Raw genomic sequence first — 27,597 nt, 5'->3', positions numbered from 1 at the left:
GTGCTTGCTGGAGCCCATCTGGTCCCAGCAGCCACTCCCCGTGTGGGTGCTCAGCCATGATGGCCACAACACGCGCAGCTCGGGACATCTGTTTTAAATTTTCTTTATGTAGCTGAACTTGATGGATTACATCCAGCTGGGCCTGAAATGATGTTGGAATGCTATTTTAATTTCCTTTTCATTCATGATTTTCATTATTTTAATTTCAAATACAATCTTACAGGATTATTCCCAGTGTCAGGTGTTTCACTTGGTCGCATTTTAAACTCCAACCTGAGACTCCCCAGTGGTGCCAGACACTGAGGTTCACCCCTGCTGGCCGTGGGCAGGGCCCTGTCCTGTTCTGTCAGACCAACACCTGCCTGTCCCCTCAGCCTGACACCCTCCTGTCCCCTCAGTTTGACTGTCCCCTCAGCTCGACACCTTTCCGTCCCCTCAGCTCGACACCCACCTGTCCCCTCAGCCCACCATCTTCCTGTCCCCTCAGCCGGACACCCACCTGTCTCCTCAGCCCACCATCTTCCTGTCCCCTCAGCCCGACACCCTCCTGTCCCCTCAGCCCAACACCTGCCTGTCCCCTCAGCCTGACATCTTCCCATCCCCTCAGCCCGACACCCTCACGAAAGGCACGTCCTGGCAGGCACCGAGGGGCGAGGGCAGCATGGTGCCCGTCCCAGGGCGGCGGGGGCGGGGAGCATGCAGCCTTACGGACGCCCCGTGAGGAAGCCGTGGGCGGGCGTGAGGTGACTTATGCCGAGCGCCCGCCAGCTGCCTGGCCTTCCCCCACGGGCAACCAACATCTCGGCGGCCCTGCAGCAGGAGCCAGGTGCCCATGGGCCACCGCTGAGCCCCCAGCCTCCTCCCTGCCTCAGGGGGTGGCCTCAGGGCTGCTGGCCCAGGTACCCCAGGGCACCGGGGAGGCAAACGGGGCTGACGGGGATCGTGCTTGCGTTTTTTTGAGGCGGCAGCAGGCAGGAAGGAGAGGGGAGTGGCGGCGGGTGCTGTGGCTCCTCAGGCACCATTTCCCTAACTGTCCCCCTCTCCCCACGGCCCAGGAGCTAAAGGAAGATGGCGTGCCTGCCCGCTGCCTCGCTGGCCTTGAGGAGGTGGCCGGGACTTGGGCTCTTCGTGCTGCTGTGCCTCAGTTCAGGTAAGCAGGGGCAGCCGGTGTGGGAGTGCGGGAGTGGGCACGCTGGGGCCGGGTGGGCAGGGGCACCCGTGTGCCAGCCGGCAGCGATGGCGGCCCCCAGGGTGCTCGTTCTGGTGTCTTCTACTGGGCCTGAGGCTGGGCCGAGGTTTGGGGTGGATGGCTCTGCTAACCGTGGCAGCAAGCACTGAGGGACCCGTGGCCAGGCATGCCAAGCTGCCAGCCCCAGAGGGGCAAGGCGTTCACCCGTCCCAGCGGGGGTGAGGGGAAGGTGGGTGTTGTCGGGGCAGCTGACCTCTTCAGGGAGCACATGGCTCCCTGGCTTCAGCTTCAGTGGTGGGGACGTTTCTATAGGTTTTTGGAGGGCTAAAAGTAAGTGTGTGGTGGGGAAGACAGGGCAGGGCAGTGGGTTGCAGGGGTCTCTGCCACACGGGCAGCGCAGCACACAGTGGATGTTTTCTCCAATGACACAAGTCCCGGTTGGAGGACTGCAAGGGTTGTCCCCCATCCTCTAAGGACCTGCTGCAAAGCTCACTAAAGTCCACAGGTCCCTCCTTACCACAAGAGGCTTGGGATGAGTCTTCTCAGCTGTGTGAAATGTTAACCTTGAAACCACACAAAACTCGCTTCTGAGCCGGGGTTCATTGTGGATGCAAAATAGGTTGTGCTTATTGGCAATTTCAGTGTTTCATTGCAGCTAATGATACTCTAGAGCAAACCTGGGCTGAACTGAGGCTTTGATTAAAAATCAAGTGATGTAAAATTAGTAGGTTTTCATGCTGATGTTGTGAAACTGGGAGATATTTGATGCTGAGTTTCATTTTGAGTTTCCGTCTCAGAATCTTAAAACAAAAGTCAGAGAATTTAACAGAGATTGAATCACAAAGCTCACTTGTAAAGAAAGCAACCACCTCAAATACCGCTTGTGAGATCTCTGCTCTCCTGTTTTCCCCTGCATTCCTTCCCCTACCTCTGTGTTTGAGAAGTATGGATGTATTTTGCCCATGCTGCAAAGGGCAAACAATCTATCACGTGCAGAACTCTTTCTCTCTCCATAATTTCAGAGCTGGTGATATGTTATTGTAATTACGAGCATGTGGTAATTCACCAGTCATGTTATTTCCCTGAAAAGGATGCTGATTCCAAGGCTAAAGATGTGCAATACTTGGATATACAGTCTGATACGTGCTAATATCCAGTAGTAGACATAGGAGTTTGATAATAGAAAACTAGGTGTTCTGATGGTTGTACTTTTTTCTGTATGGTTTACTAAGGGAATGATAGTTTATCATGCTTTCCATCTCTCCATCTGTGTCTTAGTTCCCTGCTCGTGACTTTCAAATCCCCTGCCCAGTTTCCACCGAATTTGACAGGAGGGCAGAGCTGGCAGAGATGTGGTGTCCTTGTCCGCTATGTGGAAGTCACTGGCTAGCAGTGCCAGTGAGCAGCACCCAAACAGCCAGAACCCGCACTGCCCCTCCTCATGCGTAGCCAACAGAAAGGGCAGAAGGCAGCTGCGAGAAGCCTGTAAGGAGCATGGTGGTTCCAAGGGCTTGGGAATGGGCTGGGAGATGTGGGGAGAGGTGCCTGGGGTAGGGAACACAAAGCACAAACCCATAGGCCAGCAGGATCTGGTCATCCTGTGGCTGAGAAGACTTACTTCTCCAAATCTGATCAATTACAAAATTCTGGGGTTTGATTCTGTGCGAGGCGGAGTGGGGAAAAAAATGCTATTTTAAAAGCATTGTATCAGCTTTAGGGGCATAATTGTTAGATGCTTCCCATGCAATGAGTCTGTGGAGGTGCCGGTGCCTCAGGAGCAGGTTGCTTGGCAGACTGGTAAGAACAGCACAGCCGATGCACTTTCTTTCTCTCTCAGCATGTACGCACACACACCCTGCCACCTTTCTCTCCAAAAAGAGGTATTCCTATGTTAGTGACCCTTGAAAATACATGGTACAGTACCCACAAAGGAGTGGTTTTAAAAGCCTTACTGGGACTCGTGGGTGATGCCTTCCCTAGGTCGCCCACAGGGACCACAAGGACCAACTTCTGACCTTGCCGTAACAAAATGGTGAAGCCCTAGGAGTCTGCCATTGCCCTGCCAGTGACTTCCCACGCCTTGTTAAGCGAGTCACCAAGGCCAGCATTTACAGAACTGACACCACTCTGCTCATGAGGGTGCTCATGACCCCGTCAAGGCATTGGCAAGGCCAGCACCCAGAGCCTGCGGCTACATCTTGCAGCCTTGGATTTAGCCCAGATGTCCTGGTCCTTGCACACCTTGGTGCCGTAGTGCTCCAAAAGGTCAGGCAGCATGTTAGGATGAAAGCAGGTGCTCTCTGCATACCCTGTGTGAGTAAAATACTAATACGAGGAACGTCAGGCTGAATTTTTACATCATAGCAGTAGAAGGCATTAATGGGGGGCTTAATTAAAAAGAATGATTTGAAGGTTGTATTTCATAGGAAATGGTGTATGCCCAGGCTAGGTAGATACATTTCTTTCCCCTTGAATTGAATTTTGCTACTCTGGGGTTCACCTGAGGTGACCCACTGAAATGCCAGTGTAATTTAGAGCTGCTTCTGAGATGTTATCTGCTGCTAGAGACGCTGATGTGTGTGAACACCCTGCTGCCTTAGCACAGCGGAAAAGTGGCAGAACAGCCCTGATTACAGGACAAACTTATTTATTTACAGTCTGAGCGTATTGTAGGTATCCCCATAGGCTTTTTTTTTTCTCCTGCCATTGCACCTTCACACCTACCTACAAATTGTAGGATGTTCTCAGTCCCAGTTTATTATACTAGGAAAATGTTGCTAGAAGTCACTCAGTATGCCCTTTCCCTGCCCTGGTGCAAACACGGCATAGGCACTGATTGCAGGAACCCAGTGAGCCTGGCTTTGTGTCCATGGAGTATTCCTTTTAAGCTTCCCTGGAGTCATTTATTCTGACTGGGGACCCACCTAGTTCTTGGTTTCTTCCCAGTGGTGAAATTTTTTGGGAAGTTTTGAGGAAAATCCCTGCAGCTTTTCTGAGTTATTGGAGAGTGGAGGGAGGGGGGAATATCCACTTCCCTCCACCTTGTGAGTGAGCACTGGCTCACAAGTAACTTGCTCTGGGAATCCCCTCTTGCATGCTGCTGCCAATAAAGAGTTCGGAGCGGAGCTTGGTTTCAGAGGGACAAAGTGGGTTGAGAACGAGAAAGATTCCCTGTTTTGTGGCCACTCCCAAATACTGAAGGGTCTAGCAATGAGCTTTAGGTGCATGGCACCTAGTTTCCATGCCAGCTCTGGTATGGGTTGTCCCTAGGGCAGATTTCATGGTGGAGATGGCAGAAATTTTTCTTCACATACCGGATTTGCCCACTTGATCACTGGATGCAAATTGGGTTTCTGTCTTATTGCTCTTTCTGCCTTCAGCTGGTTTTTAATTTCTCTTTTTGGGAGGAGTTTCTGTCTCCTCCTGTTCCAGACATGCAGAAAAGAAGTATCTTTGGTTCAAAAATAAGAGTGGTGGAACTAAGGAACGCCTTTGTCTGTCTGTCTATCCAGAGTGAAACTGCTGTAACAGCTTGTCTGGAGAAAAAGAAACCCAACTAAAGGCTCCTGCTTTTGCATATAGACTCTGTTTTACTTCTTCTGTTGTGTTTTTTTAAGTAAAACTTTAGAAAAAAAAAAAAAAGGCAGAAAATTAAGCATAGACAAGCTACATTCGTACACAGCCAAAATACAGTTATACACCTGCATACTGAGTTTGTGAAGCTACCAGTCGAACATTCTTTTCACCCACATTGTTTCCTTTCTCCGGTTAGATCAGAATGAACCCAGGTAACTCCAGTGAGCTCACATTACTCTGAGGGCAACAGCTTTTTTGCATTTCTTGGATCGCTGAGACATTTGTATCCTTTTTGCAATGTGAGTGTCAGACATTCCTGTATTTAAGCATGCAAAGTTTGGGGCTGAAGCTTTTACACACTGCGGTAGGTTACCAGCAGAAGTTGGCACCCTGTACGCCCTCACACCTTTCCTGCTCATTGCTGCCTCCATCCTGGCTTACAAGCATGGTTTAATAGATGTAATTAATCTGACATAGATGAAAGCTGCCACTGACAGAGTTATCCCCCTGCCTCGCTTGTGATGAGTTAGTTTTCTGCAGAGGTCAGCCCGCTCTTTTCAGTTTGCTTTTACACCTGACGCTGTGTACCCTGGAGGGGGATGCAGACAGACTGCACAGCTGAGGGACACAAATAGGTCACTGCCACCAAAAGGTGTAATTCTGCTCCTTTTTCTGCTGCTTCGGGCTATGCGATTCTCCTCTCCTTTGCACTAGTTCTGGTACATGTCTGATCCTTGGATGATCTAATTTGCCTTCCAGCTTAGTTTCTTTTTTTTCCCTTGTTTTATACCAATGCGGCATATTGAACCAGCCTCTGGAGAGCCCTGCAAGGAAAGTACTGGGAGTACATGGGATTGAAAGGGAAAGGGGAGCAAGATCCCCTCTGCTTGTGGGGGGAAGGCATGAGATCTGTGGCAGTTTGTTGTTTGGCTGCACGCCGAGGTTGTGCCAGGCTGGAGGAGAATTTCCATGTTCAGAGGAACTCTCCTTCCTTTTAAACATGTGTTTCCTACTATAAACGCTGCGCACATGTAGATGTGGTGTTTTTCATGAGGTGGAAAGCTAAGTGTGCTGAACACAGTGAAGTCTGTGCTTGGCAAAAGGATGTAGGTTTTGTTTCCAAATAGATGAACTTTGTGTTTCATTGTAGCTGTTCTGTCCCCTTGGAGGGACTTCACCATTGGGAGTCTCAGGAGGTCATTTGAGAAAATGTAAATCTTTCCCAATGAGGAAATGCCACAGGCTTTGCTTCTGCTTTTTCACTATTATGCTTTTAAAATATCATTGGTCCCAGGGGACTCCCTGGCTGAAAACAAAAGTGCTGACTGCTGGCTAATGGTGGCATCTCGAGTGATACTATGCTCAAAAGACATTCACCTTTTGGAGAGCCCAGAATGCTACTGGTCCATATAAAAAGTTGTTAGAAAAGACCACTGAGGCAAGTCTGTGCACTGCTGCTCTCACCATAGCAGGTGTAGTCCTAAATGCCTGGCAGACAAGGATTTTATCCCTGTGCCAGGGAAAGTCCTTCAGTCTGAACAGACCTCGCTGTCAGACGCTGCTTCCCACCAGCCGAGAGAGCCTCTGCCCCACGCCACCCTGCCCTGAGATGTTCCCAGCCAGTGCCTCCAGTGGTCCCTGCCCAAGTCCCTCATTTCACTCCCTCTGCGGCTTTTGTAGCTTCAGACACCTCTAGACTGCTTTGGTCTCATTTCCTTAGTCATCCTTCAGTTAATTACCAGCCGCCATGCTGCACTCATATAGGGCTGTTTAACCTCTCCTCCAGCCGGTCCTCCAGCTGTGGGGTTGTTGGCAAGGTTATCCTCTGCACAGCGTTAGTGAGTTAGTGCCTGAGCAGGGACCAGGTTTTTATAATAAGATAATGGCTGGCAGGCCTGTAGTGTTGTGAGCTGCACTGGTGAATACTGCTATGGCTGTGGGCAAGTACTTTAAAATAAATAAATAAATAAATAAATAAATTCTAATTTTGAGTGGGCTTATGCAAGAGGTATCGTACTTCATTTTCCTGGTTATTGGGCACTTTCACCTTCTGTTAGTTTCAAGAGTGGGCTGGCTACTTGGGGAGCACATGAGACAGTGAGATTTAGCAAGCACTGAAGAAAAACCGTGGCTTTAAGCAGTGGGAAGGACCTTGACTTCAAAAAGCTGTGCTGCGAGGACAGCAGTATGCATGGCAGTGGTACTGGAGGAATTAGGAAAATTATCTGAAAACATCTTCAGCTGGGAGATAAATATAGAGGAAGTACAAAGTGATCCAGTCAGCGAGAGACAGAGTCTGCAGGGGAAAAAATTATTTTTGTCTTTGTGTGCGACAAATCTCCCCCAAAGGCCTGTCTTACACAACTGCCACATCTAGTTTCTGCCCCCAAACTGGGAAATCCTAGGAGTGCTGAGCCAGTTGCAGGAATTTGATCTTGAAAAGACCTAAGATATGCAAATCCTCTGAGGACATCCAGATTTAGTGACCCCCCTGCCTTTTTTTGTTGTAGCAGGGTCACCCGCTCCACATGCTGGGAACGGAGAAAGGGAGAAGGTTCAGAAGGACTCTTCCCTTTGCTCCTTTCCCCAATGCAAAGCCTGCTGGTATGAAGTGTGGGAGATAAGCGAACCCTTTTTCCTCTCCTCCCCTCGAGTAACACCCACATGGAAGGCTGTACAGCGAAGGGGAAGATCTCAAGACATGCTATCATCCCCTTCCCAGCCCCAGATACTTGGGCGTCTCATTTCCAGCCCCTTGCTTGCATCTGACCTCCCAACTAGTGCCAAGATTAGAAATTTGCCAACCGACTTGTGAAGAGTTACGATCTTACTCAAGTTAAAAACAAAGTAGACTGGACATACCCAGAGCAGTGGGCTTGTCCCAGCCAGGGCACTGGTGACTCAGAAAGCAGTAGATCTTCTGTCTCAAGAAGTACTGAAACATGAGCTGGAGCAAGAGGGAGTGGTACCGGCTGGCTGGAGCTGCCCCAGGGCTGTAGCAAGCCCCTTTACCAAAGTATTTCAGATTCCCTTTTGTCTTCTCAGTTGCTAATTGCAGATCATGGAACTTTTTCATGATTAATAGAGTTCCCTTCCCTTTGAAGCCAGGTTTTTGACAATTGTGACTCAGTAACAACACTGCTTTTCATTACCTGTCTGGCTGGGTTGCCTTGCTGGATTTTGTGGCAAAAGACAATCAGCGTGGTGTGAAATCTGCATTCTGGTGAGCAGCAATTAAGGCTGGAGAAAGCAGAGCATTCTTTCTGCAACATGCAGAGGAGACTGCAGTCAGAGGGCTTCAGTGGGAGCACTGCAAGTCTAAGAAACTGAGCCCACATTGGACACCACCATGTGTTGACAGTGCCATGTGAACCACTCTAAAATGAGTGTTACCTACAGTACATTACTGCTTATCAAAGTATGCTTAGGGAGACCAAAGCAATTGATCATTCCCTTTGTCATCAACAGGGCCCTGAGTCAGCATGGTGCTGGAAAAAAAAAACCATGGGATTAGTGCACCTCCTCCAAAGATGGGTTGTCTTTCTGCCTATAGATGCAGGAAGGTGTCCTTTGGTTTTCACAGCTGCTTCACGACTTCAAGGAATTCTTCACTAAAGGCTTTGTACACGAAACAAAGCAGCATTAAAATGGAATGAAGGCTGCTGAAACCAAAACACCATGGTGGTATTATTATCACTGCCAAATCAAGCAGTGTAGAGCCGGGCAAAGCAAGGTTGCTGTTCTGTTTGAGAGTGTGGCAACGTGAAGATGGGAAGTGCATAAAGCCCCATAAGGGGTGCCGTGCTCTTGCTGTACTGCTCCAGCAGGGCGCCCTGAGGTTACAGTGCAGAAGCAAGCAGAGATGAACTTTTAGAAAACCCTCTTCAAACCATTTCCCTACCTCAGGCCTGCCATGACATCATCGTAAACTAGGATTAATCCGGTCACTTAAGTGCTGCAGGCACACGCTTGACTAGCATGAGCGGGTATGGGGAAGCGAGACTGAGTGGAACTGCTGCCGAATGAAGTGCATCGCTGCTTTTCTTCAGGCTGCCTTCTCTTCTGCTCCTCTCTCTGGCTGCATTTGGGATGAGTAAGGGAACATGGACTTCACAAGAGATCAATGTGGCATCAGCAAAGCCAGGTTTGCAGCTGCTTTGCTTTGCCAGAGAAGCCTAGAGCAGCAGCAGACCCATGGTTCATGACCGCAAGGTTGGGCTTGGGGTTGTGCAAGGGGAAAGGGCTGCTCCTCCTTTCTCTGCATGCTGAGACCTCCCTTTGCGTGCTTCTGCTTGCTGGAGCGGAGTCTGGGTAGAAGGAGCCTGGGAGGTTTGCCAGGCACTCATGACCGGGTTAATATGCAGTCATGGACTCCTTAAAGAAGACAGCCAACAGGGCCTACCAGCACCTGCTTTTCTCTGTTTTCATCCCATCTTCCTCATGGCACAGGGTTCTTACAGTGACACACAGAGGAAAGCAGTGTTTTTACGCATTTATTATGAAATGATATCTCCCCATAGAAGGTATCTGGGCATCTGATGAGGTCTTTCTGTGATCAGTGTATTCACAGGGTCTGTCACAACACTGATTTAAATACAAAGCATTTCTTCACATATTCCAGGGCAGCACAGGATGTTTGCTGAATTTTTACTCCATGGAAAGCTTTGGGAGAATCTGATTCCTCACTGGTAAAATCACCTGGGATAAAGAAAAGACTGAGGGGCAGTGTCTGGTCCTTTGAAGACAGCTTTTCAAAATTCCTCAGTTTTTCAACTGATGATCTGTCTTGCTTGGAAATCCCTGTAAAATACTGTGTTGTCCTCAAATGATAAATCCTGCAAGTTTGGGGTGAATGTGCTTTTCGCAGAAAATGAGGGTCCTGAGCTGCAGAATTACCTGGGGACTGTTAGGTATGATTCCCGCACTGACCCCAGGGGATGGCTGCCCAGGAGAAAGCCACAGCCCCACAAGATGGGTTTCCTCAACTGGCCCAGCCCCTGTTACAAGAAATGCCCTTGACTCACTACAACGTGATGTGCACCTCTTCCCAGAGCTGGCCCAAGTCCCTTTTTCCAACCCATGCACGGGTGGAGGGCAAGAAAGATGTCAGCGCCCCAGCAGAGCGGGAGTCCCAGGTGCATGGTCCTAGGCAAAGTTCAGTGATGCCAAAAATTTAAGAGTAGGGAGACCAGCTGCCGTTGCAAAGAGAACTAGGGAGCCCTATGGGAAAAAAGCAATGCAAGGCTGGTTTGACCCTCCTGGTTTGGGAGGGCCACCAACAATTTGCCTCAGAGGTTTTTGCAGCACTGTTGGTTGAAAAACTGTGCAGTTGCACTGTCTTACCTGCTGCTTACACAGGGGCAAAGGACTCCAGGCTCACCAAGAAGGACCTTTCCTTTCATGTGTGTTGCTTTCTGGGTTGTGTGCAAAGTGAGGTGACACGAGGTAAGACCAAAAAAAAGGCAAAGCAGTTCAGAAGGGCAGAGAAAAGGGGAAAAGAGGGAAAAGAGAATGGTTTTGAAATTTCTGTTCACCGGGAATTATCTGCAGGTTTCCAACAGTTCAACGCTGCTTCTCTAAAGCACTGCATGGTCTTTTACTGCCTCTTACAGACAAACATCTCTGCAGGACTTCTGTCCCAGAAGCCATTTGCTCTCCTGTACTGCCTGACTGTATGTGTGGTCAGGATAACTAAGCTTTCTGTAGCTGGGGAATTTCTGAAACATGGACTTGGGCAAGGAGTGAAAGAAATAGGGATACAGGCTCAGCAGCTTTCCTGCTTGCTGACTCTTGGAACAAAGAAAGGACGGTTTTTCTCTGCAGTCACCTTTCTGTTCTAATTAGCCCTGCCATATGGGGCATCTGCAGCACAGACATAGTTTGGATAAAACATGTTTTTCTGCCCTGGGAACAGAAAGTCAGCCCCTTTCATCGGTTCAGCATTGCCATACACTGCGAGCTTCCAGTGACAGAGTGATGTGCATGCACAGCAAGGGAGCAGCTGGGCTTCAGGGGGTGGGAAGAGGAGGGATCTTTTTTTCTAGAAAAGTCATTAAAAAATATTTCCATGGTGGATACCTCCCCCACAGCCTGGTTACAGAGAGTATTCAGCACAGAAATGGGACAGAACTGAATTTTCATTTTTGCTTTGCAGTTCACCTTTAAAGTGAAAGGGGACTTTTGTGGGCCTGAATGACTCTTCGTGGACTTTGGTTCCTTCAGGTTTGCAGCATACAGGTTGCAGTTTCAAAAGCGCAGAGCCTTTTAAGGGTAGATGTGACATCAGTAGGAGTTTCCAGCCCCTGCACATGTACTGCCAAGAAGGTTTTTGTTCTCCTTTTGGTTGCAAAGGAGACTCTTAGGGGCAAGGCGTGGACAACCTCATGCAACTCATGATGCGATGTCACCCTGACATTTACTGTACGCCTACTCTTCCCTTATTGCTGCAAAAGAAAATAGAAAATTGTCTTTATGAGGCTCCACAGTCCCAAAGTTTGACTGGCTCCTTTTGTGAGTGTCTCCAGCAATAGTAAGAGCTGAACTGTGAGAATAAGCAGTGATGTGGTCAAGGGGAAAAAAAACATGTACACACACAAATGCATGCAGACATGTGGGAGGAGGAACTTCAAGAATCACAGCCTAAAGTAGGCTGCTTTAAGGGGAACAGAAGGAAATGTTTTTTCACACAGCATGTAATGAAACTGTGCAACTCATCATCACAGAATGTTGTGGAAGCCAAAAATGTATGTGCATTCCTGAAGGGGCAAGAGCTCTTCCTGAAGGGTAGGTCTAGCAGTAGTGATTAAACTGCCGATGCCAAGAAATCCCAAAATTCCTGGCTGCCAAAGGTTGGCAGGGCATGGTGGTTTTTATCCCGTGTGGCGTGGAAGAACTATTTTTTCTGCCATTTTGCTACCAGTTGCTGGCTGACACAAGCCAGCAGGCTGAGTGGGCTCCTGGTCTGCCCCAGTTTGGTTGCTCAGAGTCTGCAGTGCATGATAAGGGGAAGTACAAGTGGCGGGGGGAAAAAACTGTGTTTGAATCTTTCCCTTTGGAAGGCCAATGAAGTGACTGAGTGGAGGGAAACCAGTTAAATGAGAAGTTACTCATTTAATTACATATTCCATTCTATTTAATTCATATTAAAACATTCCATAGTGTTGCCAGGACCTCCCCAGCATTTTTCAATGTGTTTCCTACAGATCTAACGTAAAGCATTGTGAAATTGCTCGGAGAGGGGCGTGCAAGCGGGACAGGGTAGGTGAGCCATGGGAGAAGGAGGTAAAAGCTTATTTTATATTGTATCCCAGGCTTGCTTTCTGGGCTTAACTTCAGCAAGCTTCTCTCAGTGCTGCCCCAAGACCCAGCTGTGCCAGGGCACTGGCTGAGCATCTGCTTGTCTCCCTCCTGCACCAGCAGCTGGAGCATTGCAAAGCACATCATCAGGGTGTGCTGCTGGGCACAGGTCAGCATGCCACAGGGGTCTCACTGTCAGCTGTGTGACAGTGTCCCAGGGATCTGGGAGTCACTGCTAAGCAAATGAGCCCTGGCTGGCAGCAAGCTTATGTCAGTTTTAGATGTTTCAGCTGAATCCGAATGTCACAGCGCCCCAGGCGCACCCTGAGCGATGCACTCTGTGCCTGTGGACAGCATGGCTGTGGTTAGGCATTAGCTGTGACAATAATGTGTGAGCCAGCATCAGCCAGACTTTTCTGGGGTGGGTGGCAGTTCTTAGACTCAGCTTTTTCAAGCAGTCAGGCAGAGGCTTTGCACATGGGGTCTTACCTCCACGGATGGGTGATGCTGCACTGTCCTCATCAGTGACACACCTGCCTGGCCAGGACATCCCTGCTTTCTTTCTCAGACATGTTTACTGAGATCTGTTCTTCAGGGATGGCAGAAGGAATTTAAATTTCGTCTGTCCTGAGGCTGGCTATTTCCTTGTTTTTCTGCTCTCAGTCAATGGAGTGCAGTAGATGGGTATCTCCCACTACCGGAGATGGGTGCTAAGGTAGTGAGGCTGAGGCAAGCAGGGCAAACCTATTGCAGCCCGACTTCCTGGACTAACAAAGCAGGGTGTGCAGGGATAAGCATCATCCTGAAGGCTGCACAAACCCAGCCAAAAGCCCAACCATCTGCCTTGGCCGTGGTGCAGCACAGGATCGCGCATCAGTGCTGGGGCGCTCTTCCAGCAACAGCAGGAACAACTTGCTAGGCTGCTCCCTCGTGTGTCAGGTCCTGCCCCCTGCAAGCACCTACCCACTGGAAAGAGGAAGGGGAGTGGGAAAGCAGGGCTGATCACGGGAGTGGAGTGCATAGAAGTCAGAGTGCGAAGGGTTGGGGTTACTGTTGGCATGGTCAAAGTTGTACCTAATTTCCCCCTGCATGGATTTCAGCTCTTTATTGGAAGCACATGCCTGCATACTAGGTATGGCACTGACACGTGTGGTCGCTGGGCAGGAGTTGAGGAATGCCTATGCTGGTTTGCAAGGCAGGCGCACGGGGCTTCACAAATATAAATTTGTTTTAGCTAGACTAGGCAAAATTGTTCATGTGCTAATAATGTATTTGCTGATGACAATGTAGCCGTAACCTTTGTTTTATCATTGTAGGGCTGCTTCTAGCTTCTGGGATCTTGAAAGTTTTGGGGTTTTTTCTTTTACAGAAGAAAACCTTCCAAAGAAAACCCCAAATCCCCAAACTAATAGTCCACTGTGCTTCTGTTCGGCATGCAGGGAACCCATCAGAGGGTGACACGGACTTTCCAAACACTGAGCTTTGCAAAGGGAGAGCAGAGGAGATAGTAGTTTGGCACATGTGGTTTTATCCCTTTACATGAATAGTGGCAATTTTTTCATCTCAGGTGTGTGATTTTTAAGGGAGCAGAAAAATTTCTGTCCAGGCAGGTAGTTCTCCTGTCTTCGCCTTCTGTAATTCATGCAGAAATCACTGCATGCCTGCTAGCTCAGGATCCTAAGCAGGACTGGAGCATCACGTAAAAGGCAATGCCAAGGGAGAGCTCCCCTCAGTGCAGAGCTGAAGTTGTAAACAGCTCGGTAGGTGATAAGGTGCATTAGTGGGCACAGACAGAGCTGAAAGAGGTGAGCTCTATGCAGAAGACCCTGCCACAAGGCTATATCACTGCCTCACTGACTTTTTTTTGCCCCCCACCTACAGGCTACGCACTGGAGAAGAAAGTAGTCAAGAGCAAAGTGGGGGAAAAAGTTGGCCTGCCTTGTTGTCATGAAATTCCCAGCTGGGAAAGCCTACATAATTACCGGGTCTACTGGCAGAAGAATACTACAGAAGTAGTGCTTGCCTACGCAGAGGGAAAGAAGATCTCCGAGCATGACCGGTACAAGAATCGGACAGAGATGGACCCAAGGAACCTCACCCTGTGGATCTCCCACATGGAAATCCTAGACAATGGCCCTTACCAGTGTGTAGTTCAACGCAGAATTTCACAGAACTCAGTTGTTGTGTGTGATGAGGCTGTCGCCCTCATTGTTACAGGTAGGTGGATTGCCTCCTGACACCTGAGGCTTTCTGGTGTCAGCCTCTGGGGGTAAAGGATACTGCTCTAAGCTTTAGTCATAGTGCAGCAGATAAGACGTTCATCAGGAAACCTAAAAGAATGCTGGAAGGTGTAGTGGAATGAAGCTGGGTTAATTAGCATTGATAATATACAATGTGGGTTGGCTTCAGGGGTGGAGGGTTGGCCGATGTAGATAAGGTGCAGGTGTGGCTGGTTAAGTTAAGATGTTGGGCAGCCAATGGGAAGAGAGCAGCCGAGGAAGAGAAGGTGAGAGAGGAAGAAGCAGAGAGAAAACATATGCCCTGGATGAGATGAGACAAGAAGGCAGCAGAGGGACTGGCATGTCGAGTGTGCTGGTATGAGATGGTAGAAGACCTTGTTGCAGCTGGCTAGTTTGGGGAGTGCTGCAACAGGAAGGTGCTTTACCTATTTCCATTGTAGCAGCCTCCTTCCTTACCTTTCCAAAACTACGCCAGGTACAGAAAATTTGTCTTTCCCACCACCCTCCCTTTGATACCCCCCTCTTGGGAAAGGACGTTTCCCAGGACAGATCCCTAGGTACCACTGCTGGTGGGTGCCCTAGGCCACCTCTTCCCCTTGCTATCTTTTGGGCAAAGCAGAAACTAAGTCCTTGGCGCACTGGAAGCGTTCGGGCCAAAAGAGGAATAGGGTGGCATTGCTCCTCTGTGGCCACGACAGCAGCCCAGGCCTGCAGCCCACCCCTGGGGAGCCCGGGCTGGCCAGCTCGCCAGCTGCACTGCAGCTCCACAGCCTAAGGCTGAACCCAGCTGCAGATTTGAGGTTTTTTACCTTGAAGAAACAACCTGAGCTCCTTTGCTCAAAATGAACCTGAATCTTTTCTTGGAGGTTACAAAAAGTTCCATTGACATTATTTTCCATTTCCACCACTGTTATTTTGGCAGCTGGTTTCCACCAAAGGCAGAGATACTGGTAACAGATATAAATATTTACATACATTTGAATACCTTTACCAGCAGAGAGTTCCAGGAATCTTTCAGACAAGTCAGTGAATGAGTGTTCCCCATGTTGAATGAGATTCATCAGCAAAAAAAAAAAAAACAAAAAACAACAGGTTCCTGAGGTCTGGCCATTGTCCGTGGTTTTTTTGAGGGCATGGTAGGCATATGTGCAAGGAGACAAATTTAGTGATCTTTCTGGAACCTGATATGAAAAAAGGGAAGTGCACTGCCAGCACCCTCTCTAGCCATGAGGGCTCTGGAATTAACTGCATGAAAAATGTGAAACTATGATGCCTTTTCCTCCTTGCAAATACTCCAGTTTCTTTCCTTCTAGAAGTATCTTTGCTGTCTTAACAGACCGGTTGTGATAATTGTGGACTTCTGCTCCCTTTGGTAAAGTGGGATCAGTTATTGTGGGGATCAGGAAAGGGAAATCTCCCCTCAGCCCTGCTGGAATCAGGCTAACCTGGGAGAGGCAGAAAGGTGTTACTCCCTGGTGACAGACCAGGGAGGCTTGGTGAAGCTGACTGGGATGGTTGAAGGGACTTTCCAGACTGGATGTCAGTGCCATACTGATCAAGAGATAGTGAGCCTGGAATGAAATCTGGGTCTCTCCTTGTCTGCCACTGCTTGGCCATGCAATGTTGAGCAAGTTTCTTTCATTAGTTACTGGTTCCTCAGTAGCCTAAACTATGGGTTTGTGGCCAGCAGAAGCTGTGGAAGACACGCTACAACTGCAGGCCCTTCTGCCTTGTGCAGATCCCAGGAGTCATGTGGTCAAATGGCAAGTCAGGCAGGGAGCGATTGCAGACAAAACCTTAAATGCTCCAAAAAGGGCCATTTTGCAGTGAGCTGGCGCCTGAGGGGTGTGCAGGCTACAGACCTACAGCTGGCAGGGGTGGGAGGGACAATGTGGTCCCTTTGGCAGCGGTGGTGTTGGTGTGACTTTCACCCACCAGGAAGCCATGTGCTGAGTCTTTTTCTGACTGGTGCCTCTCTTGCTAAAGATGTAGTCCTGTGGATTTTTCCAGTGTGAAAGTTGCCTGAAATAGCTCCTTTGCCACGCCTTGCCGCCTCCTCCTCCTCACCCTGGACTGTTTGTTGCAACCTGTGGGCATCCTTAGTTGTACCAATGCAACAATTTACAGTAACGTGGTGAACCAGACTGGCAAAGTGAAGCAGAGTAAAAAGGGCACCATCCTTCTTCTCCTTCTTCACTCATGTTAGTCTTCTCATCCATTTCACCATGCAGCCCCACAAACGCTTACAGCAATGCACCTGACTAGGAGAGAAGGCATGGAACGAGCTGTGTGAGTGGGAAACCTCTGAAAATAGTTTTTGTCAATGAGAAAAAAGTCCAGTGAGAATGTGGTCTGAGAGGACCCGTGCACTGCTAGGCATTTTTGCAATGTATGACTTGGTCTTGCTCTCAGCTGGGCCTTCTGGAGGGGCTCCCATGCAGAAAATATAATTCAGTCTTTTGCTGGTTATCCTGGCTGAAAGTCCAACATGTGACTCACCTCCTCTCCTAGCAGAGATGGACCCTTTGTGAGCTTTCGACTAGGAAGGGACTAATGAGGGAGGGAAAATGAAACGGTCTGCCATTGCCTGTAATATGGATTTTTATTCAGTGCTGTATTTTTCCTACCTGTTTTAGGATTCCTTCTGTTGTTCCACAGACTGCTGTATGTAGAGAGAAATGGTGGCATTGGAGAGGTGGGGTCAGGAGGGCTGTGTACAGCACAGGAAGGAGAAGAAGCAAAGGCTTAGGCCATATCCAGTCAAGGCTGTGGGGAGAGTGCTAAGGCATGAGAAAGGCCAAACAGATTATTATAGAGGAAGAATGCCCTGTGGGGGAGTCTTTGCTTTGACCATGGGGGGTCAGGACTGCAGCCCTCATTGTAATCTGACAGAATGGTAACTAAATCTTTCTTGCTTCAGCTGACTTCAGTGAGCCAAACATAACAACAGAAGTATCAGCTACTTCTTGTGACTCAACTGAGATGGTGGTAACATGTTCTTCTCACGGAGGTTTCCCCAAACCCAGAATCTCTGGAACCTTCAACAACATGTCTGTGGTGTGGAATGCCATCTGGGTGTCTGAGTCCAGCTTCAGCCCATACAACGTCACTGGCAAACAGTCGTTCAACGTGACCAAGGACACCAACATCACTTGCTCTGTTGAATATGGTGGCCTTGCCAAGACCACCAGTTTGATTCTGAGTAGGTTTTATTAATAGTTTCTGTTACAAAACCATTTTGTTGAATCTGCTGAGTTGCCTCTCTGAGAAAGCAATAGATTTTGTGTATCTGTTCATGCAGGGATGACCCAATGATGCCACCTGTGAGCTGCACACCCAAATATTTCAAAGGCTGTAAGACAGCAGGGTGGGAAAAGAGAGTTACAACAGTACTGACAAGCCGAGATGGCTCTGTCTTCCTGCTGCTCTACCGCAAGTCACAGCTGGGCTGAGGGGGCAGCTGGATCCCATTGTGATCTGGTGATGTCAGCCTCAGTAGCTCCCACAGACTGGGGTGGCCACCACCCAGTGCCCCTCTGCACCAGCATGGTCTTGCAGCCAGTTGCGTGACACAGACCTGGCATTTGAATGGAGGAGCCTGAGAAATGTGTGTGCCTTAACAGCTACATGTTGCACTGAAAAATAATTTCCTCATTTAACAAGCATGTTTGTTCCCGCTTCAGAAGCTGTCAGCTGGAATCAAGAAAAAATTCTGCTTTCCTGCACATATTTAATAAAGGGTTAATTCATAAGAAAAATTCCATCACTGTGTGTGGCTTGAAAGTGATAATGTAGTAGATAAGTCTGTGCTTTGAAAAGCTTGAGGTACAAGTGAAAACAGGGAAGGCAGCACACTGCAGTCCAGATGTTTTACAGTAGAACGGGATTTGCAAGAAAATCCTTAAAGCCAAAAGACCTTTTTTTTTTTTAATGTTGTTACTAAAAAAGTATTCCGAAATGTCTCTGGGTCTGAAGCTTTCATTGTAGAGATAAGGGCATCTTCAAGGGAAGCTAGAGAAGTGCTATTTTTCCTAGGGAATTGTATCTTATTCATCAAGGTGCCTCATTCATCAATCTTACTAAAATCAAAGGGCCTCATGAGGAGAGGTGCCATTCAGCTTCAGAACAAATGCCAGAAACTAGTGCTTTATGAATATCGGTTATTGCTGGATGTAGTGCACAATGTCCCTAGAGATGGTAATGGGAGAAGGTTATGAGTATCATGCTACATAGAAAAGGAGAGTAACAAAAAAAGTAATAATAGTAATACACTGTTGTCACAGATTCTCAGAGGAGGGTGCAATCAAGAGCGGCAAGAGCAGTCACAAAACCTCCACTTGTTGATTTTTAAGATGTGGAACCGCTCCCATTTTGGTATGATGGAAAGGGTCCTTGAATCAAATCTTTCCTGAACATGGAGTTCCAGACAGAATATAGCCCCTGGCAAACATAGGAGACCAACCCTACAGTGGGGGGGAAGGTTGTACAGTGGATCAGGCTAGTGCCTTAGAAGTTGAATGATGCTTAATTGTGCCAGTTGCAGACGATGAAGGTCTGAAGACCCGTGAACAGGCACCAGCTCTGTCCCTCCTGTTGAATTAGAGCTGTACTGTACAAGAATGACCTGTTCTTATCTATTCTAATGTCCAGGCGGCAGGATGGTCACCTCCAGTGGTGAAAAGCTAAGGCTCCAGATCCACTAAAACTGAACTTTGCCACAACACTTTCCTGCCGTGCAGAAAAAAAGTCTATTCTAATCTAACGCATCATTCTCCATAACTTTTGAATGCAGAGGGGACAAAAATAGGCATAAATTGGGTGAAAACATTAAGAAAAAAAGCAGAGTACCTTTGAGAGTGCAAGTTTTCTAGATACGGACTCAGACTTTTCCACCGAGCATAACCAGTTTCTTTAAAAAAAGTTTTAATGGTTTTAAGTATTGCCTGTCTCGACCCTGTTGTGGACAAAGACCCAACATTTCAGATTCTGTGGGTATGTTAAAAATTTCAGAACACAGCAAATTGTGGGGAAATGGAAGAAGTTCAGGTACTAGCTTCATCTATTTGTTTATTGAATAGGTGAGTTTTCAGGCTGAGTATCTAAATTAGTATTTTGCCAGAACCACCAAAATTCACATACCTGCTCTTACATGAAAATGCCAATGTGTTGTTGGGTCTTTTATTTATGTTTTATTTCTTCTGTCTCAGAAAAAACAAATTACTGCATTGAACCTACTGTGCCTCCATCTTATAATGTCATTACTGCCTCAAGTATCATCATTATCATCTTCCTTTTGGCTATCACCCTAGCAGCAAGATACCTCCCAAGGCATGGTAAGTGTAGCTCCTTTTTCAAGAAAGTGTCTTTTCCTGCTTATGGAGTTTCCATGTAAGATATACATTTATAGAAAATAAACTAACACACTAGGTATTTTTGTACCTTCTCATTTCCCCTTTTTTTTTTTTTTTTTTTTTTTTTAATTAAAATGCAGCATCTACTGTCACAAAATCTAAGTCCAGCTCAGGACTTTCCTACGTTTTTGTGTGCAGGCAGCACTAGGGTTCAGGTTTTAAAGAGTGAAGGGGTGATGGGGAGTTTTGAAAGCAGATCAGAATATTTCCAAAACCAGGGGTATACAGGACTGAAGAGATTCACAGAGGTCCATTTTTATGTATGCCAAGAATCAATGCCAAGAATCTTGGTCATCATTATAGACACAACTGAGCACTGATGGTTTCAAAACGGGGTCTCTCTACTCACCCTACTTAGACGATCCCTCAGAAAAGTCACGGAGCCAAAGTTACAAAAATACATAGTGCTAGGGCCACAGAAAAGACTGAAGCATAGCAATGCCCCACTTTTAGGAGAACCCCAAATGGGAGACATGGATTTGCCATCTTTTTGTGGCCAAAACCACCACAGGTGATGTGCCCTTTCCCAACCTATGAAGTATTCTGTAACTCCAGGCATGTCTCCAGGAGCTTTTCAGTGGCAAAGGGGACCTCAAGCATCTCAGGGTTAGCTGGCAGCTGAGTAGATTCTTTTTTTTTTTTCTTTTTTTTTTTTTGGTGGCTCAAAAAAAATCTCATCTGTTAGCTGTCGCTTCTAATCATGTCTAAGCTGACCTAGCCAAAAAGCCCCTGAAAATGTGGGTAGACATCTAATGGATCTATAAAGGCAGTTAGGCATCCAGTCAGTACTGAAAGTCAACCACGGTAGATGCCCTATCCACACCCTGTTAGCAGCTTTGAAAAGCAGTCCTGGAGAAAGATAGCAACACGTTATAAATATCACCCAATCAAATTCTGGTCGCTGGGGAAGTCGAGTCTGGAGACAAGTATCCCACACTGAGGGTGCTCTAGGTTCAGCCCACTTAAACCAGAAGCCACCAGTCTGAGCATCTTAGCTCATCACAGTTGCAGTGGTACCTCTGGTTGGAAAGAGGTTATTTGCTAAGCAGCAGGGACTCAGTTCACTTAGGGACACTTGTAAGTTTGTTGTGCTTGTGTCCTCTGCTGCCTCCATTTCAACTTCAGACAAGTTCACTCCCAAGTCAGAGGTGTGGAGGTAGCATTAATATTTTACTCTTTCCCTCCTCAGCAACCACATCCCTTCAAAAACCCATGTGACCACTGAGTCAGGCTGAGCTAATTCTCTTTTTGATGTTTTATCACAAAAAAAGGAAGCTTCTGGAAGGCAGTGACTCTTGGCTACACCTCTGCACCTCCTCATTTTCCACTCGTGCCCCTATGACACCAGTGCTGGTTCTCTCCTGCTGTTCCCTGGGGCTGTGTGAATGGGAAAGCAGCAAGCAGGTTGAAACCAAGAAAAATCACAGCTGATCACAGCCTGTGCTGTTAGCTGCATGGATAATGAACCTCTGGTTATAGGAGAAAATTAACTGGAATCGGAAGATTTGGCTCTAAACAAATATAGGCTGGAAATTAAAAGGTTCCTTAATTAGTATCAGTAGTATTCTGGAGCATTCTGAGATAGCCTTTTATATTGAAACCAGATTGCTTTTAAAGTAGATGTAAAAAGCATACCAGCGTGGTCGAATGTGATCACCTGCAACAGCATGGGACATGGCTGCATAAACTGGAATTTCCCTTTCAGTCCCGTTTTCCTAATATGCCCAGGGAGTAGATTTGCCGAGTCAAGTGGTGCTGTTTTGTACAACCACTTTTCAGACCAGGCATTTGTTGTAAGAAACTGAAGCTAAGAGCTTCAATCCAACTTCCCAGTTTGTAGGGTTGTCACATTTCAGTGCTGCTGTGCGTTGCCACCCGTCTGGGAAGGGAAATACCTGTCCTAAGAGTGCTTTCAGCTGGTGTTGCCACCTTTCAAGAGCTACTGTGGGAGCTCAAAACAGGTCTGAGAGTACCTCTGTTGTTCTGGCATATGGAAAGCTGAGCTGGAAGCTGCCTTGATGCTAAAAGTGGTTTCTGAGCTCAAAAAGCCATGCTTCAAAGAGCTGAAGTGTGGGAGGGGAGAATAGAAAGATAGAGCAAAACGGAAATAAGGGTTCTCAGATGTGTAATTGTGGTGGTGACCAAAACATCTAGATGCTCTGTTGAGGTTCACAACTCCCTACTTGGAGGACCTCATAGCCTATCTTTGTAGTAATTTAAGAATGGAAACTCTTGAGATTGTTTTTTGGGGGGGAGTTCTTCAATTAATTTAACAGAAAGTACCAAGATTAGACCAAGATTAGAGGTCACTTGAAGGATAGCTTAGGATCCATGTTGTAAAATTTGTGCAAATACAATTTGTTGTAATAGTACAGAGAGAGTCATCTTGAATTATTAAAACAGTCATTCGTAGGTGCTGAGATACTAAGGAGATCTATTTAATCTGAACTCCTTTTAAAGCACTGAAAGAGTTTGTTGGCTGGTTCTTAACACTGGCGTTCTTTCACTTGCTTGGGTAAACTGCATCTAGTGACACGTAAATTTTACCATTATTTCCCTTCTGGCCTTATATTAGCATGTAGCAACCTGTCTTTGTGCCAGGCTGAGGTCCTAGCCCTGTGCCAACGAGAACTGTTTTATCCATATGACACTGTATAGGTCACATTTATATAAAACAGAGCTTTCTACCAGATCAGACTATGGGCCAGCCGTATTCAGATGTATGGCAGGGATAAGTGCTGCCAATGAAAAATAGAAGTAACCAGACCTGAAAGATTTCTTCTCTTCTTTCTTTCCATTCTCAGTTATACTTTGTTGAAAAAGACATTTGGATTCAGTGCTTTTATATCTTCTGGAACTCCAAATACTAATGAGGGATCTTCTTTTTCAGTCTGTTCTCACTGTTGTAAGCCTCAGGATTCAGTGGAAGAGGGTGTGAAAGAATATATGAAGCCACCCATGAGCTCTAAAGTGACATCTGAAACATCATCTGTATGATCAGATTGCATTTGCAGGTAGTTTTCTTCACCGTTCTTCTCTTGGCAAAATAGCTTCTCAAGTGCTGTTAGATTTAGCTCACAAAACCACGTGTGGCTTTTAACACGAGTGTGTGCAGTCCTTTAAGATAAAGAAAAGCACTAGAGTGCTGTTGCCAACTCAGACACATGGTGTTTCCCAGTCAGGTAACCAGAGGAATGATGCTCCTGTTGCTTGTGGTGTATGGCTTGCTTTGAGTTATCTCAAGTGTCTAGAAATGAATCTAGTGAAAAATGTTGGAGAATTGAATTTCCTGGGCTGCTAAGCTGCTTTCTCCGCAGAGTGGACCCTGCACGGATGACTTGCAAGGTGTTGTGGTGTTTATTTCCTTAATTAACATAAATTTTTAGGGACTAAAAGGGGATGAAAAGAGAGAGAGATGAAGGAGAAGGAACATTTGACAACTTTGACTGCCAGTGCCTCCTCTGAACCTGTGTAAGGAAGCTCGTTAATGTCTGAGAGGTGGCTTTGTAGCCCATTCATCCATCTATCAGGATCTGAGTGACATCCCCTGCTACTGCCCTTATGCTCATTTTATGGGCCTCCCAACTAAGAACTGGGCAGTCTTTTAGTTGGACTCATTCGTGAGTAGCTCATCACTACTGTGGGTCACACATGTGGCTTCAGCCCCTAGAGGTTATTTCTGGCTGATGCCCTGTGAGGCGTGTGCCTGATCTGATGCATAGACAGGGGAACATCACTGATGATGGAAATGAAGGATTGGCCAAATGGTGATGAGGGAGAGGTGAACAAGAAGAGAAGAACTCCAGCTATCCCAGTAAGATTAGCAATGCCAGTCTACTGAGATATCTCCCTTTCTTTCAGCAGCTGGAGGAATGGAGAAGGAAAAGTTTTCCCTCTAAGACTTGCCCAGGAAACACTCATATTTTAAAAGGAGTTACTTTTGATAATGAGGTGTTGTGAAGGATGGGCTGGGGAAGGCTGGGGCTTACCAGGGTTTTATGACTCCAAAGCATTATATTCATTTTGGCTTGAAAGCGCCGCTGTGTTCAGGGCTATGTCTTCCAAAAAGACATTTTTCAAGCCAAGAGACTTAGGCAAGATTAGCAGCTAACTCTGTTCTTATTCACATCATTATCCAGGTGACTGCGTTTCCTGCTCTCACCTCAGCATGCTGCATTGCCAGGGTAATGCAGCAGAGCAACAGCTGCAGAGTCCTAGAAGTTATGAATTTGTCACACTGTGTGTTGCAGTAATCTAAAAGCTTAATGTTTTTGAGATGGAAAAGAGGAGAACCGTATCATTCAGGACACTTGTCTCACTTCCAAACCTGACCACCCACTCACATTTTCCTCGGGGGAAGGCCCTCTCTGGAACAGATACAAGAGCCTTGGTTAGCATGAATTTGGGGGGGGGGGGGGGGGGGGGGCAGGTTGTGAGGCGACTGACAGGAGTTCACCTACCGAATAAATCCCTTCTGCCACATTACTCTTTTGTTATAGAAGCTTGCCAGGCTTCTTCTGTAAGTGGCTGGTGTTTCCCAGCTGCAGTGCCTGGAAGGACTGCTGCCTGTGGACAGGGATGGAAGAAGCTGTGCTTCCTTAGTGGCCGTCATCTCGGAACTTTGTGATGTGCTGAGCCACGTCCTACTGCTGCTTAAATAGGGTGGTGCGTTCACTCGTCATCCTCACTTCGCAGAGGGGTAGCACCTCCGTATGGCCCAAAGGTTTCCACAGTAAGCCTTGAGCCAGCCTGTAGCTCACTGCAGGGCCCGTCTTGAGCTGCCTGGCTCTGAAACGGCTCTGTCTTCACCGCAATAGGAGCCCTCTCGTGGAGGGCTATCGCAGGTGGTCCCTGTTTGTCAGCGCTGCAACATTCTGGCTGACATTTAGGATTAAGGAGAAGAGGGGGAAAAAAAATCATTAAAATCTTTTCTTTGTGTCCCTCAGGTTTCTTACCCTGTGTATTGCGCACTGCAGTCCCCACTGTTTGTTGTACAGCAATGCTTATTGCGTTGACCCTTTGGCTCTCTGAAAGGGGATGACAGCAGGAGAAAACTGCTCAAGAAGACTGACAACATAGTCTTGTGTGAATGAATACAATCCCCCACCTACAGCACAGAAGCTGGGGGGCGGTCACATTACGATGGGGTCACTGGAATTCCACCTGGGAGGACCCTCCGTGTTCCTGCAATGGGGCAGGAGAAGAGCATCGTCAGCATTGTCACACCAGCTCAAGAGTTTGGGATCCCCTGGCTTTGATGCTGCCTCTGTGAAAATCAGGGGGCCTGCAGGGCTCTAGCAGGTAGCCCATGCCCCCTACGCCCTTCAGTAATGCAGAGCTGGCCCTGGGGAGAGCCCAGGCCCTGACACACAATCACAAGTCGGGCTCTGCCTCCGTGTTGTGACTGGGAGCAGCTAAAACTTCTTTTATATTCAGCCTCACAAGGATATGTACCAATACTGTTGTTTGTGCTGGAAGACTTTGGATTTGAACTTGACCATTACAGATACATGTCCCTTCTCCCCTGAAGAGGCAATAACGCACGCACTTCTCGTGAGGCAGCACCTTGAGGTGGGACTGGATGCCTCGTGCTTATTTCCAGTGCTATGAGACTTCTTAGGGAATGATACATACTGAAGGCACACCTAACAGCTAACTAATATTGCTTATCTACAGCAGTGGCAGAAGTTCTCATAACCTTTTTGTCCTGAAAGGATGGTCTTGCCAACCCAGGTACCAAGATACAGCTCCTCCGTTAAATTACTCAGAGATACAGGAGCACGTCTGACACAGCGCAGCCTGCTCGCTGGGGGTGGTGCATGTGAGTGCACACATGTGCACACCTTTGCGCATACACATGTACGAGCTTTTATGTGCATTCCTTGTAAAGCCCCATTTACATTTCTGTAACACTCAGTGATTCTCTCACATGTATCTGTTGTAATGAAATGCAACTCAGGGCCTTGCTTCCTCAAAATAGGTCTGCATTTGCTTGTGCATTTGCCTAGGTAAGGCTCTCCAGGTTCTTGGGAGCTTCTCACAGTGACGTAGAGATTTACTTTGCGTTGAATGTTGCTGCTTTCTGCCAGCATTGTTTCTACCCAGCCAGGACTTGAGGGAAGTTCCCTACAGGATGCTGACATTGGATAGGACTCATCTGATCTGGGTGACATTCTTGCCTACTGTGTAGGAAAAAGTGGTTTCTCATTTTGACGGGAAAAGAGGAAAAAGCCCCAAGCCCCAACAAGCTTCCTAAGCAACTCTGCATACTAACCTAACTCCACCCTGCCCTGAGTTTGACAGGTTTGTTTCTCCCCTTTTGCTCTGTTCCACTGCCAGCTGTGCCCATTCCCTTACTGCTCTATCCACGTGTGTAGTTAACAGGGCAGACCAAAGCCTGAAAGCACCATGTCATCCCCTTTGTGAGATGTTCTGTTGCTTGAGCCATTTATCTTGCTAGGACACAGCAAAGAAATACTCCGTACAGTTCACTTTTCTCGAGCAGGTACATATTGAGAGAGAAATTGCTGGAGGAGATAGGAGGGCCAAAAGCAGTTTATAGAGGATTGGACTATGACAGCCTAAGGGATCATGTCTCCAATAAAAAATAAAGACACTGCTCCCTCTCTACTCCTGCAGTCATGCTGCCCCATCAGCTTTTTTACTGCTTTCCCATTGTATGAGGTAAAATGGGAACTTCAGAACATCCTTATGCACGGGGGTTTTGACAGAGAATGGGAGACAAGTTGGGTGACAGGGAAAGCACACTCTGCACTTGCGCATTCTGGTTGCAAGCAGAACATAGATGACGCTGAAAGCAGTGTTTCCAAAAGGTAGCCTGACCTTATTGCAGGACTTGGGTGTACGGGCAATGATGTCTCATACTTTCCAAGCTTCCTTTTATTTCAGTCTGTGCTTGTTCTTTCCAGCACAAACTGCTACCTTCTTGCACGCTGAACACCCTCTTTCTGTATTTTCTCAGCTCGTTTTCAACACTGGGCTTCCTTCCCTGCTATAAGCACGACACATTTCCACCTCGTCAACCACACCACAACTCTGCCAGATGCACCAGCATATTTTCCCTCTGACTGTCCCGTGCTCTGCTTCTGCTCCTGACTGACAATTGCACAGCCTCCTGGAGAAGGCTTTGTCTTTTGCACTGCGCCAAACCTTTCCACATCACCACAGACTCCTGTGACACTTTAAGTAACTTCTTCTAAAGGAAACAAAAAAGTTTCACTGACAAATATGTCTAGCATCAGTTTTTAATATTCTTGATGGGCGGGTTATTTTGTTTATTTTTTCCTTAAGCACTTATATTATGAATCGTGGGTTTTATTGCCTTAGGCTGTATTGAGTGAATTGCACACGAATGGTTTCTGTGAGACCTTTTCAGCTTAATATCTGGGTCTTTGTCCTAGGTGAGCTGCTCTGTTTATCACAAGTATTTTGTCTATAACATTTTTTCCCCGGGGTTCCTCCTTTAATTGTATTAAAAAATAAATGGTAAACTCGGTTTCATTTCCTCGGTAATACAGGACGTCTGTTCTATGTGCTGGGAAACGGTAGAGCCTTTAATTATTCACAGAAGCCCCAGCCACCATTTTGCAGCAGCTAAAAACACGCTCCGTAGCAACAAGGCAGGTGATGCAGCTGGTTGACAAAGCTGTAACAGGTACAGCTGGTATGAAGGCTCAGCGCTGTTCGGTGTGCTCAACAGCAGTGACAAAACGGCACTCAGGTGCCCAGTTTGTAACTTCCACGTGTCTTGTGTCTGTCAGTTTGTCAGGGATGAACACATGTCAGTGTAGCTACGGTGCTCGATGCTCAGTTTGCACCATCAGTTTGCAACACGTCTGCCTTCCCCAATCCCAAAAGGGAGGTT

At 47.3% G+C, this 27,597-nt stretch overlaps 1 protein-coding gene across 1 annotated transcript; it reads left to right on the top strand.

Annotated features, from left to right (window-relative positions):
- Positions 1-559: 559 nt before the first annotated feature.
- CD80 (CD80 molecule) lies at positions 560-27,247 on the top strand. Its single transcript, XM_080375216.1, has 7 exons — positions 560-899; positions 1,056-1,150; positions 13,943-14,278; positions 17,222-17,503; positions 19,509-19,634; positions 22,603-22,726; positions 24,659-27,247. Exons 2-6 carry the CDS (start codon positions 1,069-1,071, stop codon positions 22,707-22,709), a joined length of 933 nt encoding a protein of 310 aa, XP_080231342.1. The 5' UTR covers positions 560-899; positions 1,056-1,068; the 3' UTR covers positions 22,710-22,726; positions 24,659-27,247.
- The last annotated feature ends 350 nt before the right edge of the window (positions 27,248-27,597 follow it).

This window comes from Falco punctatus, assembly GCF_963210335.1.
Source record: "Falco punctatus genome assembly, chromosome: 2".
In the NCBI taxonomy this organism is placed as follows: domain Eukaryota; kingdom Metazoa; phylum Chordata; class Aves; order Falconiformes; family Falconidae; genus Falco; species Falco punctatus.
The sequence above is the reverse complement of the archived record's forward strand: the minus strand, read 5'-3'. Positions and strand labels throughout refer to the sequence as shown.